The 14,426-nt window shown below is 41.5% G+C and overlaps 1 protein-coding gene across 1 annotated transcript in view; it reads right to left on the bottom strand.

The window, feature by feature from the left end:
- Positions 1–14,426, bottom strand: part of ap1ar (adaptor related protein complex 1 associated regulatory protein) — a 107,643-nt gene that overhangs the window by 31,813 nt on the left and 61,404 nt on the right. The window contains exons 2-4 of the mRNA XM_078213556.1: positions 12,425–12,473; positions 7,783–7,809; positions 6,816–6,841 (exon numbers count right to left, since the gene is read on the bottom strand). Of these exons, the coding sequence (XP_078069682.1) occupies positions 6,816–6,841; positions 7,783–7,809; positions 12,425–12,473 (102 nt within the window). The remainder of the gene's footprint in view (positions 1–6,815; positions 6,842–7,782; positions 7,810–12,424; positions 12,474–14,426) is intronic.

Below are 14,426 nucleotides of genomic sequence, written 5' to 3'. Positions count from 1 at the left end.
GGACCTCTTCAGTGAAGCAGAGATATCCGATACACTGCTCCTCGTTGAGGCTGATGTAGAAGAATAGCTCCCTTAACACCCTAGGCAGACAAAGCCTCCTGCTGAGAGCCCTTCTACCCCTCTTTCAGAAGTGAAGGGGGCGAGTAGCCATACTAATATTCATATTCATTGAAAGGGCTAAAATATGCAGTTGAGCAGTAAAATCATGCACACAGTTTAACTCCAAGACAGTATACAAGGGCACAAAACTGTGGACTGTTCGTTCTTGGGCAGAAACCTTGCAGATATTAACCTTGACAGGCCATAAAACAATGAGGGTCGTTCCAAGCAACTAACTGGCCTACAGATAACAGAGAGGCAACCAGAGCATAAGGTTTGTTTATCAAAACATTCTTATCTGAGACACTTCATTAACTCAAACTTGGACATGGGGGAGATAATTGATATCTACAAACATAGACACAAGCTGGGATGTTAAGCACAACTTGTAGCCAGTGATCGATTAGATTAAAATCTTTACACTGATTGGATATTATAATTAAGCAGATGTGCATGCATTGTGAGTGGTTTTTAATATTTGCATCCTATGCATTCTAGCTTATATATATATATAAATAGGCCTATTTTAAACTGAGAAAGTATTCGTTTTGGCTACTTGAAGGGAACAAAAACAAGCTGAACAGTAACAGCCCCACAACAGGAGCTTATTCTGTTGCATATCTGCTCACTCTCCTCCTGCATGCGCAGTAGTCTAATAGGGGTACTAACTACTGCACTCGCATTATGTCCAGAACCACTGAGGCCAGGACTAACACCATCACCACCTTGCCACTCCACTCCCTGTAGACCTCAGCAGCTTTAAAGAAATGCACAAACCAACAAATCTTTGCTAAAGCTAGTAGTTGATGATCCCTTTAAATGGCACTGCTGGGGCATCGTTTGTGCTGCTAAACACACGTTCAGCTGTACAAGGTTAAGATAGGGTGCTAGCTGGAGTGCTGAAATCCAAAATAGCACAGCTGCCATCTAATCAGCATTGTACCAGTGGTCCTCACCAGAAGTGTGCATCAGTACCATGGAGATCATTTCGAAATTAAAATGGCACCATAATCGCTGAAAGAAATGACCACTGCAAAACCAAATTTTGGGACCAAAATACATGCTATCCTCGAGGATTTTTGAATATTTTTATCTTTTATACAACATTACCCCACCCCTCCATTTAATAAACATCTTCCCTCTACTTCAAATTCTCAGTTTATTTTTAACTTAGGAAAGTTTAATATGAAAAACAGGACCAAACGATGATGACATTTTTGCATTGTCAGCGTTAGAACTGTGACTCAAACTGTGCTAAATTTGTTGAACAACTCAGGATTACAGTAAAGTCCCGAATTTCACAACTTGCTTGCTCGTGTATTTGATATCCCGGCATTGCCTGAACAACTGTTTGCTGGTCCACTTTTCTTTCCCCTCTCTCCCCAGAGGAGACAGCAGCCATGATGGAGCAGAAACGTTGACACGTTTTAATGAGAGATGGTATCAAACTCACTGGTAGCAGGTTCTTCCATTAGTCCAGCTCATGGACATATAATCCTTTTTTTTTTAAAGCACCTTTCTGACAGGAGTGAGAAGCTGTGCCTGGGATGGTTGCAGCTGAAGTTCAGCCCAAAAGGAGAGATTAACCTGGAAATGTCTGAATCTCTCTGTCGTGAGCTGCAGTAATGGCTCTGTTCAATTTTGAAATGCTCAACGATTTTGTCTGCTTTGACGTGATTCATTTTCTTCTTAAGTGAGGATTGTCTCACTTTAAAATTTCCAAGACATGTCTTGTATTGCTCAGAGGCTCCCCCATCTGTCATTTACGGGTATCACAGCTTGCTGTACAGTAGCTGCACAAACCAATGCTGCCCTCGCACAGCTGGAATCTGTCTAATTTACTCTAATTGAAAAGCATTTTCATTGTTTGCGATTTGGCAATTTGCGAGGTTTCATGGGAATGTAATCCCCGTGAAGAGCAGGACTTCACCGTAATTCGCATGTCCAGTTTGGCAGATCTTTCAATTTGCTATCAAGACTGAATGGCCCAGATATAACTGTTGACCATTAATAAAATATAGCATGCTTTTGTAATAATCTTCTGTCTGCCATATTAACTTATTTAAATAAACATTGCTTTTTATGCAGCAAGCTCACCTCGTCATCTTTCCACATATCCCTTAATATCTTCCCTTCTTCCATAAACATGCTAATTGCCCCCTGAACCCATTTGTAAGCTTCAGCAACCTTCTCTGATCACTTTTTTCATGATTGTATTACCCCTTTGAATGCAAATGTTGTGTCTGACTTTATTCTTTTAAATACCTGACTGGCCATTGTTTGCGACAGAGGGATGACAAACAGCCTCAGCATTTCCGAACTTGAGGGAAGGAAAAGAAAATCATCCTTTACATGCAATTAACTAGGTCATCTATCGAGAAAGATGATTCTCAATGTCCCATGAATTTGAGACCATATGATTGAGAGCAAATTTCACCACTCTGCATGTGTAAGGACTTCAGACAGAAGGGTTTTCTGGGAAGGGATTTTTAAGCGCGCGAAGTATAAAAGGTAGGCTGCAGTATACAGCGGGCAGTGTCGGGAGCGGGCAGTGGCGTGTGTGGGAAGCAGAGTGTGAGCTATAAGGGCTTTGGCTCACAGGGCTTCAGGGGACAGGGCGAGCAGGGGTGAGTTTAATTCATTTTTGCTGTTTCTACCTGGTACTGGCAAGGTATCTAGAGGGGATGGGTGTGCAGGCAGTGCTATGTTCCTCTTGCACTATGTTTGAGGTGAGGGACTCCGTCAGTGTCCCTGCTGATTACATCTGTGGGAAGTGCACCCATCTGCAGCTCCTCCAAAACCGTGTTAGGGAACTGGAGCTGGAGTTGGATGAACTTAGGATCATTAGGGACGCAGAGGTGGCCATAGACAGAAGCTTTAGGGATACAGTTACTCCGTGGAATGAAAACAGATGGGTGACGGTGAGAGGGGCTGGGAGGAAGCAGTCCGTGCAGGGATCCCCTGTGGTCGTTCCCCTTAGCAACAAGTATTCCGCTTTGGATACGGTTGAGGGGGACGACATACCAGTGGTGAGCCGCAGTGAGAGGATCTCCAGCACTGTGTCCGTCTCTGTGGCTCGGGAGGGTAAGGGGCAGAGCAGGAGGGCAATAGTTATTGGGGACTCGTTAGTTAGAGGGATAGATAGGAGGTTCTGTGGCAGCAAAAGAGACTCACGGATGGTATGTTGCCTACCGGATGCCAAGGTCCGTGATGTCTCGGACCGTGTCTTCCGGATTCTTAAGGGGGAGGGGAAACAGTCACAAGTCGTGGTACACATTGGTACCAACGACATAGGTAAGAGAAGGGACAGGGATTTAAAACAGGAATTTCGGGAGCTGGGCTGGAAGCTGAGAGCCAAAACAAAACATGTGGTCATCTCTGGTATGTTGCCGGTGCCACGTGATAGCGAGTTGAGGAACAGGGAGAGAGTGCAGTTAAACATGTGGTTGCAGGGATGGTGTAGGAGGGAGGGTTTCAGATATGTGGATAATTGGAACACATTCTGGGGAAGGTGGGACCTGTACAAACAGGACGGGGTGCACCTGAACCAGAGGGGCATCAATATCCTGGGAGAGAAATTTGATACGGCTCTTCAGGGGGGTTTAAACTAATTTGTCAGGGGAGTGGGAAAAGGAGTTGTAGTCCAGAAGTCAGTGTTGAGGGTGGTGAGGTATTGGGGAAGGTATCAGGGTCAAGGGTGGGTACCAGTAGACAGGAAGATGGGTTGAAGTGTGTCTACTTCAATGCAAGGAGCATCCGGAACAAGGTAGATGAACTTGGGGCGTGGATTGGTACTTGGGACTACGATGTTGTGGCCATTACGGAGACGTGGGTAGAACAAGGACAGGAATGGTTGTTGGACGTTCCGGGGTATAGATGTTTCAGTAAGTGTAGGGAAGCTGGTAAAAGAGGTGGAGGAGCAGCATTGTTAATCAAGGATAGTTTAACGGCTGCGGAAAGGCACTTCGAGGGGGATCTGCACACTGAGGTAATATGGGCTGAGGTTAGAAATAGGAAAGGAGCGGTCACGTTGTTAGGAGTTTACTATAGGCCCCCAAATAGTAATAGAGATGTGGAGGAAGAAATTGCTAAGCACATTATGGATATGTGTGGGGGTCACAGGGTAGTTGTCATGGGGGACTTTAACTTTCCAAATATTGATTGGAACCTTTGTAGGTCAAATAGTTCGGATGGGGCAGTTTTTGTGCAGTGTGTGCAGGAGGGTTTCCTGACACAATATGTGGATAGGCCGACAAGAGGTGAGGCCACATTGGATTTGGTACTGGAAAATGAACCGGGCCAAGTGTTGGATTTGGTTGTGGGAGAGCACTTTGGAGATAGTGACCACAATTCAGTGTCTTTTGTTATTGCAATGGAGACGGATAGGGCCGTACGGCAGGGCAAGGTTTACAATTGGGGGAGAGGTAATTATGATGCGATTAAGCAAGAATTAGGGGGCATAACTTGGGAACAGAAACGGTCAGGGAAAGGCACTAATGAAAAGTGGAACTTTTTCAAGGAAGAAATACTGGGTGTCCTTGATAGGTATGTCCCTGTCAGGCAGGGAGGAAATGGCCGAGTGAGGGAACCATGGTTCACGAAAGAGGTGGAATGTCTTGTGAAAAGGAAGACGGAAGCTTATGTAGGGATGAGGAAACAAGGTTGAGATGGCTCGATTGAGGGTTACAAGTTAGCAAGGAAGGAGCTGAAAAAGGGGCTCAGGAGAGCGAGGAGGGGACACGAGAAGTCCTTGGCGGGTCGGATCAAGGAAAACCCCAAGGCTTTTTACTCTTATGTGAGGAATAAAAGAATGACCAGGGTGAGGTTAGGGCCGGTCAAGGACAGCTGAGGTGATGAATGAATACTTTTCTTCAGTGTTCACCAAGGAGAGGGGCCATGTTTTTGAGGAAGAGAAGGTGTTACAGGCTAATAGGCTGGAGGAAATAGATGTTCGGAGGGAGGATGTCCTGGCAGTTTTGAATAAACTGAAGGTCGATAAGTCCCCTGGGCCTGATGAAATATATCCTAGGATTCTTTGGGAGGCAAGGGATGAGATTGCAGAGCCTTTGGCTTTGATCTTTGGGTCCTCGCTGTCCACGGGGATGGTGCCAGAGGACTGGAGAAAGGCAAATGTTGTTCCTGTGTTTAAGAAAGGGAATAGAAATGACCCTGGTAATGATAGACCGGTTAGTCTTACTTCGGTGGTTGGTAAATTGATGGAAAAGGTCCTTAGGGATGGGATTTACGACCATTTAGAAAGATGCGGGTTAATCCGGGATAGTCAGCACAGATTAGTGAAGGGCAAGTCGTGCCTCACAAATTTGATTGAATTTTTTGAGGAGGTAACTAAGTGTGTTGATGAAGGTAGGGCAGTTGATGTCATATACATGGATTTTAGTAAGGCGTTTGATAAGGTCCCCCATGGTCGGCTTATGATGAAAGTGAGGAGGTGTGGGATAGAGGGAAAGTTGGCCGATTGGATAGGTAACTGGCTGTCTGATCGAAGACAGAGGGTGGTGGTGGATGGAAAATTTTCGGATTGGAGGCAGGTTGCTAGCGGAGTGCCACAGGGGTCAGTGCTTGGTCCTCTGCTCTTTGTGATTTTTATTAATGACTTGGAGGAGGGGGCTGAAAGGTGGATCAGTAAATTTGCTGATGACACCAAGATTGGTGGAGTAGTGGATGAGGTGGAGGGCTGTTGTAGGCTGCAAAGAGACATAGATAGGATGCAAAGCTGGGCTGAAAAATGGCAAATGGAGTTTAACCCTGATAAATGTGAGGTGATTCATTTTGGTAGGGCTAATTTAAATGTGGATTACAGGGTCAAAGGTAGGGTTCTGAAGACTGTGGAGGAACAGAGAGATCTTGGGGTCTATATCCACAGATCACTAAAGGTTGCCACTCAAGTGGATAGAGCTGTGAAGAAGGCCTATAGTGTGTTAGCTTTTATTAACAGGGGGTTGGAGTTTAAGAGCCGTGGGGTTATGCTGCAACTGTACAGGACCTTGGTGAGACCACATTTGGAATAGTGTGTGCAGTTCTGGTCACCTCACTATAAGGAGGATGTGGAAGCGCTGGAAAGAGTTCAGAGGAGATTTACCAGGATGCTGCTTGGTTTGGAGGGTAGGCCTTATTCGGAAAGGCTGAGGGAGCTAGGGCTGTTCTCTCTGGAGCGGAGGAGGCTGAGGGGAGACTTAATAGAGGTTTATAAAATGATGAAGGGGATAGAGTGAACGTTCAAAGACTATTTCCTCGGGTGGATGGAGCTATTACAAGGGGGCATAACTATAGGGTTCACGGTGGGAGATATAGGAAGGATATCAGAGGTAGGTTCTTTACGCAGAGAGTGGTTGGGGTGTGGAATGGACTGCCTGCAGTGATAGTGGAGTCAGACACTTTAGGAACATTTAAGTGGTTATTGGATAGGCACATGGAGCACACCAGGATGATAGGGACTGGGATAGCTTGATCTTGGTTTCAGATAAAGCTCGGCACAACATCGTGGGCCAAAGGGCCTGTTCTGTGCTGTACTGTTCTATGTTCTATGTTCTAAATCATGTTTGTTTGAATGATTTTTATGCACCGGCTAAGAGAAAGATTTTGTTGTCTAAATTTATAGATCAAACTGAATCATTTAGCTAATTCCTACAGACACATAAGTCAGGGTTCAGCTACAAATGCACTCCTTCAATTATATTGCTCTTCAATCTTCTTACCTCTGGTTGAATCCTGGACTTTCAGCCTGTAAAAAATAAAACAAAAATCACAAAACATGCACACATTTAAAAAAAGCTACTTTAAAATGTTTCAAAACCTTTTTTTGCGCCCATCTGGAGTCATACAGCTTAAACATTTGCACAGAAGACTGTTTGTTTCTCCTGTTTATAAACGAGTGCAATAAAAGACCATACGAGCATTATAATTTCCATTTCAGAAGCAGCGAATCATAAGACTAAAAATAAACATGAATTTCACTTATACATATTGTTAATAGGCGACAGTGATTATGCATCATCAAAAGGATTGCAAATCAAAATGCCAAAATTAATTCCAATGCCTGTTAGGATATAAAATCTATCTTCATTATATTTGATTTGGGAAGATCCTTAAAAGGATGATCATGCTACATGATGAAAACTTAGTAAATTTTATGTGCTCACTCTATTTTAAACAATATCATCCCAAATACCAAGTTAAAATATTTTGGGGATTATTTTTACTGTTCAGCACTCATGATGTTTTGTTACCATGACACTAAAATAGGATGACCAGCTTTACTGGTGACATAAATCTTATACATTTACATGCAATTACTAGTGGATCAATGGAGGATAGCAATTAGCATTTATATTGAGATAAATTCTAAGGTTGTTTAGTATATTTAGGCAAAGATTAATTCTAAAATGTTTCTCCCATTTTTTTCTGAAAAATAAATCCTAGAATGAGTAAACAAAATAGAAATTAACATTTGAAAGGCAACATGTAAAATACTGATTTGTAATTACCAAAATTTTTCATAATTTCTTGGGCTGTTTCGGGTTGAGACTTTTTGTCTGAGCCTCAATTAGATATGTTTAATGGTGATCTCATGCGTCTGCTGGGAACACAGCTATGATACAGTTAAATGCTAATAGTCATTAAGTGCACTTGACAGATTCCCCAGGGAAACTGATGTAGACGTACCTCATCACTCTCCACCAAGTTCTCAAACTGTAAATAAGAAGCAGAGTGGTGATTAATTTTAACTTACTGTCATACATCATGATGTGATGCTTTTTCTAAACAATCTGATATATGGGGTTCTGTGGAAGAAGGGCAGATTGAAATTTTGTACACAAGAGAACAATTTGCTAAGAATGATGGCCAAGTCAAAGACCCCCAGTTTCACTGAAAGGCCCAAAAAAGTTGACCATAGCAAGTCTTTTTTAGAGAAATTAGAGATTTCAAATTATGTTTATAGTAATAATAAAAGTATTAAGGAGACAACAGGTAGCTTGGACCACAATGTACTGCAATACTGTAAATCAAATATATGTCAGGTTTAGTCATGTCTACACTCTCAAATAAACAGACATCTATCAGTTCACCAGCTATCTGAATCCAGAGATCCATTAACAGCATCTCTCAACAGAAGTCTATTGTAATACAACTCCAAATTAATTTAGATTCTGCTCATTATCTGTCAAGATTACCATGACTGTGTGGATTGTAGACAAGCTAACAGCTGCTGCTATGCACTGTCAACTGGTGGAACGATTTGGATGGGGAATGATATGCTCGTACGCTGAAGTCAGGAAGGGAGTGGTAATGTAATCGCACTCTATGGCGAGTTGTGCTACTCTTATTCCATTCATAAGAAGCCTCGTGAGATTTGGTGTCCTCGTCACTATCAGTTGCCTAATGACTAGCTAGTTACTGATGTTTGGTAGGGGGCAGGGAGAGGGAGGATGAGACGGATGAAGCAGGCTCTCTATGGGCTGAAGTGATTCCAAAATGATACACTTGAGAACGGAGGCTGAAAACAAAGTCAACCCTGTGTGGCAGATTGGATAATGCAAAACCTGAAGCAGGCAGGTTTACAATACTCCAGGGCACAGTCAATGATTGAGCAACCAGAGAGAGTCATTAATGATACATAACGAATAAACCAGTCACTGGGATTTTTGGTACTCTGCTCTGAATCAGACAGCAAGCCAATGGCTGAAAGTGAGTTTCCTGGACAGACAGTGCCAAATGGTGGCACACAACACTTTTATCTTCAGCCCCAGCACAAAACTATCTGGTTCCAAATATAATAGTTATTTTCTTGTATAGAAGAGGAGGAGTTTATTTTAGCAAGAACATTTCTTTCACTTTAAGCATCAGATGTTTAGGATATATTGTACTCCTCAAACTAGCAACAATTCTATAATACATAAATTACAACAATTTGACTTTCAGCTTAGCATGCTAGGACATTCTTTTTAATGGGTTCAAGTACGAGGATACAAGGAAATATTTATTCCATAAAACTGTGTTGATTTATGAGGTTAACTATTTGACCCTTGCAGTACACAGTGTGCACAAAATCTTAATGTCCTTCAAATGATAAAATAGCAACAATTTGAAGGGTGGCCACTTGCTAATGAGTTTGATAATGAACCTTGTGCACCAACATGTAAAAATTGATACATAGCTGTTGGCAATGAAAACACAGATCACAGATACTCCACTCTCAGCCCTCTTTCCGTTGGTCCCCCCCTCCTCCCTATCCAATTAAAAAGTGGCACACAGTAAGTGGGGGCTTACATGTTGCACCTTATACGGCATGAATGAGCAACATCAACAAAATATTTTGTTATTAGTCAGCACAGGTCTTGATGAAAGCTATTGACAGTCAAAGGGTGCTTCGTGAAACCCTCCATAAGAAATCGCAGAACACCACAGTTACTCTAGGCTGCTCTGCTATTTAAAACAATCATGACCAATCTTCTATCTCAACTCTTTTCCTGCCCACTCCCTATATCCCTCAATTCCCAGAGAGAACAAAAATTGATCTATCTGAGCTTTAAAGATACTCAACATTGGAGCATCCACAACACTCTGGGATAGGGAAGTTCAAATGTCCACAACCCTGAATGAATAAATTTCTCATCTCACTCCTAAATGATTGACCCCTTTACCTGAGGTTGTGCTAGATGTTCCAGATTCCACAATTAAGGGAGGAAAATCTGTCTGGCCAGAACCTTTCATGTTTCAATGCGATCACCTCTCATTCTTCTGAACTCGAGACTACAGAGGTCCAATTTGCTGAACCTATCATAGGACAATGCTCTCACTCCATGGATAACCCTCTGACCTCTGAACCATCCTAGCTGTGCTACCTCATTGCAATTATATCCTCAAGGCCAAAGCTGCACACAGTACTCTGGGTCTGTTCTCAAAGTCCTGTACAAGTGTGGCATGACCTCCTTAACTCTTGCGCTGCAATACCCTTATAGAATCATAGAGTCATAGAGGTTTACAGCATGGAAACAGGCCCTTCGGCCCAACTTGTCCATGCCGCCCTTTTTTAAAAAAAAAACCCCTAAGCTAATCCCAATTGCCCATATTTGGCCCACATTCCTCTATACCCATCGTTCCCATGTAACTGTCTAAATGCTTTTTAAAAGATAAAATTGTACCTGCCTCTACTACTACCTCTGGTAGCTTGTTCCAGACACTCACCACCCTGTGTGAAAAAATTGCCCCTCTGGACACTTTTGTATCTCTCCCCTCTCACCTTAAACCCATGCCCTCTAATTTTAGACTCCCCTACCTTTGGGAAAAGATATTGACTATCTACCTTGCCTATGCCCCTCATTATTTTATAGACCTCTATAAGGTCATCCCTCAACCTCCGATGCTCCAGAGAAAAAAGTCCCAGTCTATTCAGCCTCTCCTAATTCAATCCATCAAGTCCCAGTAGCATCCTAGTAAATCTTTTCTGCACTCTTTCTAGTTCAATAATATCCTTTCTATAATAGGGTGACCAGAATTGCACACAGTATTCCAAGTGTGGCCTTACCAATGTCTTGTACAACTTCAACAAGACATTCCAACTCCTGTATTCAATGTTCTGACCGATGAAACCAAGCATGCCGAATGCCTTCTTCACCACTCTGTCCACCTGTGACTCCATTTTCAAGGAGCTATGAACATGTACCCCTAGATCTCTTTGTTCTGTAACTCTCCCCAACGCCCTACCATTAACTGAGTAAGTCCTGCCCTGGTTCAATCTACCAAAATGCATCACTTCGCATTTGTCTAAATTAAACTCCATCTGCCATTCGTCAGCCCACTGGCCCAATTGATCAAGATCCCGATGCAATTGGAGATAACTTTCTTCACTGTCCGCTATGCCACCAATCTTGGTGTCATCTGCAAACTTACTAACTATGCCCCCTATATTCTCATCCAAATCATTAATATAAATGACAAATAACAGTGGACCCAGCACTGATCCCTGAGACACACTGCTGGTACCTTATCAAATGCCCGTTAGAAATCCAAATGTGTTACATCTATTGGCTCCTCTTCATGTTGCTTCCTCAAAAGTCTCTTAAGTTTAATATGATCAACATGATTACCCTTTTGAAAAACTATGTTGGCCATGTCTGATCATAGCATGGTTAAGTACTTTATTAGGTCTTTCCCAACAATGAATTCTAGCATTTTCTTGATGACTGACCTGTAGTTTTGTTTTCTTGCTCTCTTTTCTGAAAAGTGTTACATTGGTTAACTCCTAATTTGTAGGGACTGTTCTAGACTCTGGGGTATAGAAAGTCATAATCAGCACATCCAATACTACTGCAGCTAACTTTTAGAACTCTACGATAAAGACCTTAGCTCCTGAGGATGTGAAAGCTTTAGTCTCTTAAATCTTTAATATTCTTTCTCTATTGAAATGAATTACTTTAAGGTCCTCATTTTTATTAGTCTCTTATTTCTGCTATGTGATTTGTGTCTTCTATTGTGAAGACTAGACACAAAGTATTTGTTGAACGTCTCTGACATTTCCTCATCCCCCATGATAATTTCTCCTGTCTCTGCCTCTAAGGCATTAATGTTTACAAAGCTTTCTTCCTTTCCATATGCTTGCAAAAGCTCTCATTATCTACTTTCATATTCCTGACTAGTTTATTCTCTCATTCCATTTTTTCCCCCTTTTTAATCAACTACTTGGTTACTCTCCAGAGGCCACAAGTAATCTCCTGGCTAGCTCAAAGTTTTTAAATTGATAAGTAGAAAAATTGATGATAGAGTGCAATTTATTGTGTAAAAAACAGATTCATGCCCCCATGTAGCCTGAAGCAAGATTGTGCACAACACACAAAACTCTACTGATCATTCACAGACAGCTGTTGAAATTTTGTTCCGTTGTTTTTTTGGGATGGAAGAAAATGTTTTTTTTTAAATTGCAAAATTATGCCAACATGCTTCAGAGTCCTGCAATCAGCAGCTAGATTCTCAAGAACAGGTCTAATTTTGAGATTATTCCTCCAAGATGCAGGATAATACTTAAACCTGCAACAGAGTACACTGGAAGATGCAGACAAGTATCTCACCTGGTAACAGGACACTTTTTAAACAATCTGGCATACAGAAATGCTAATTATATCTCTCTGGTAGCAACATTAGATTAAAGAATTCAGTCTTCTATTGGCATATTCAAATGCAAAATCTATTGCTCATCACTTTTAATAGTATTTTACTCATTCAGCCACTTTCGTAACTCTACAGTATTAGCCAATAAGATGAACAGTGTGCAAGACAGAAGGTGTGCAATAAGCGGTATATCACATACCTCTATTGTGAAGTGCTCCCCAATAGAACTTGTTCTAAAATACTTTGATCTAGAGAAAACAAGAAGAGATTTTGTTAAGTTTTGCTTCTTACCTATGCCTCGGAGAACTAAACAGGCAGCCATACAACAATAAATATTGTGATTGGTAAAATATAACACTACATGAATAATATTAGTTTAGTTTTATAATTATTGAAATGCAGCAAAATACACATTATATATTTTGGTTATTTCTTGTGGCTGATGAATTCCGTGTTTTCTCCAACAATTTTCTTGGTAAATTAGCTGTTTATTGTAGATTATGAACACAGTTTAACTTGTTAAATGTCACCATTAGACTTATTTACCAAAGCATCAAAAGGAAAAGCAAACAAATCACACTTTAGACATCAACATGCTTTTTGGTTGCATCTTAAATTTTTCCTCATTGCAAATTCCTTCCAACACGACTACCATCACTATTACAGGGCAACACACCCATAATCATCAACATTTCAGCTTATACACCTAGTCATGTTCTCAACAACAGCTTGCAATTTCATAGCAACTTGTAATGTAGAAAAGATGCTCCACAAAGGTGTAATCAGAAAATAAATGTGCTGAGCCATGGAAGGAAATATTAGCAAGGGTGACAAAAAGTTTGAAAACATTTTTGTAGGAGGTGGTGGTGAAGGTGCAGGACGATTTAGGAAGGGAATGTCAGAGGATTGGCCTAGGTGGCTGAAAGTTGGGCCACACATAAGGGGTCTCTGCTGATTTCCCTTCTCTATCAGAAAGCAGTTGGTCTTCTCTCGCTCTCTCTTTAAACCATGGTTAAGATGAAAAGCTGGAATATGAGGAAATCATTGATGTGATCCTCGTGCCCACTAATGCCCAACGTAGCATGCTAAAACACCAATGCAATAAGGTCTCTGTTCTTTCTGAATATATGGCAAAGTACTCATTTTAAAAACACCAACATATTAGGTGTCAAGGGTTTCAACCCTTTTCAAATTTGGGACTAAATTATGCACATAATATCAATTAGTGACCAAAAATTAGAAATACTATTAATATAAAATAAATTGACAAACTGAATATGCAGCACAGCCAGTTTCAAAAAATTGTATTAATCAGACACAAATGCAAAATGCAGCAAGTATAATTTGAAGGGCGAGAAAGAAAAGGTGTCTCAAAAGGTATAGCAAGGTTATTGAAGAAAGCACAAGATCAGATTCATATATTCAACAATTGGAATTAACACCAGAAATAAGGCACAGTACATATGCTAAATAGATTACCAGAATTACTAGAATCACTAAACCCATTTCCACTTCCTTAGGGGTAATCTGTTTAAATATGTCTTGGTTGAGGAATGGAAGTGGTGCTGGCTGAGAAGAATGCTAGCTTTTCATTGGAATGAAAAGGAGGTGAACAAAATTATGTTGCACTTTTGGCATTGCATTTAACTGAAGCCCTTCCTCCAGAGGGTAAAGATTGCATTGGTCATCTTGGGCTTCTTGTTGTGCTCCCTGCTGACAACAAAGGTGGTTCGGTCCAAGTTACAAAATCACTTGGACTTTGTAATGTGGCAATGATCAGATGCTTGATAAATTCCCCCCACCCTATGATGTATGGCTATTTCACATTTTACCACCTTTATCTTGCTCACTGGAAATAGTGAAATTCATGTCGGACAAGGTGCAGGGAAACATGCTAGCCTCCTTCAGATGACCACTGGTTTGTGTGACTTGCAAAATAATGCAGGATGCTGCTTCCAGTGACTGATAACATTGGAGTTAATATTGGCACTTGCATCTGAGATGATTTGGACAAAGATGGAGTGACAGTGACAGAATGACTCCAGAAACCCATTGGAGACCTTGATCTTTTTGATAGAGGGAGTGAGTGGGAACACTGGAGAGTTTTTTGTTGAAGGGGGGAACCAGAGAACTGGATGGATTTTGACTGAGTGCACTAGAACTATCTCGCTGTGAGATTCATCGTGGACAGGCCATATATC

The sequence above is a fragment of the Mustelus asterias genome, chromosome 1 (assembly GCF_964213995.1).
Source record: "Mustelus asterias chromosome 1, sMusAst1.hap1.1, whole genome shotgun sequence".
Taxonomy (NCBI): Eukaryota; Metazoa; Chordata; class Chondrichthyes; order Carcharhiniformes; family Triakidae; genus Mustelus; species Mustelus asterias.
The sequence above is the reverse complement of the archived record's forward strand: the minus strand, read 5'-3'. Positions and strand labels throughout refer to the sequence as shown.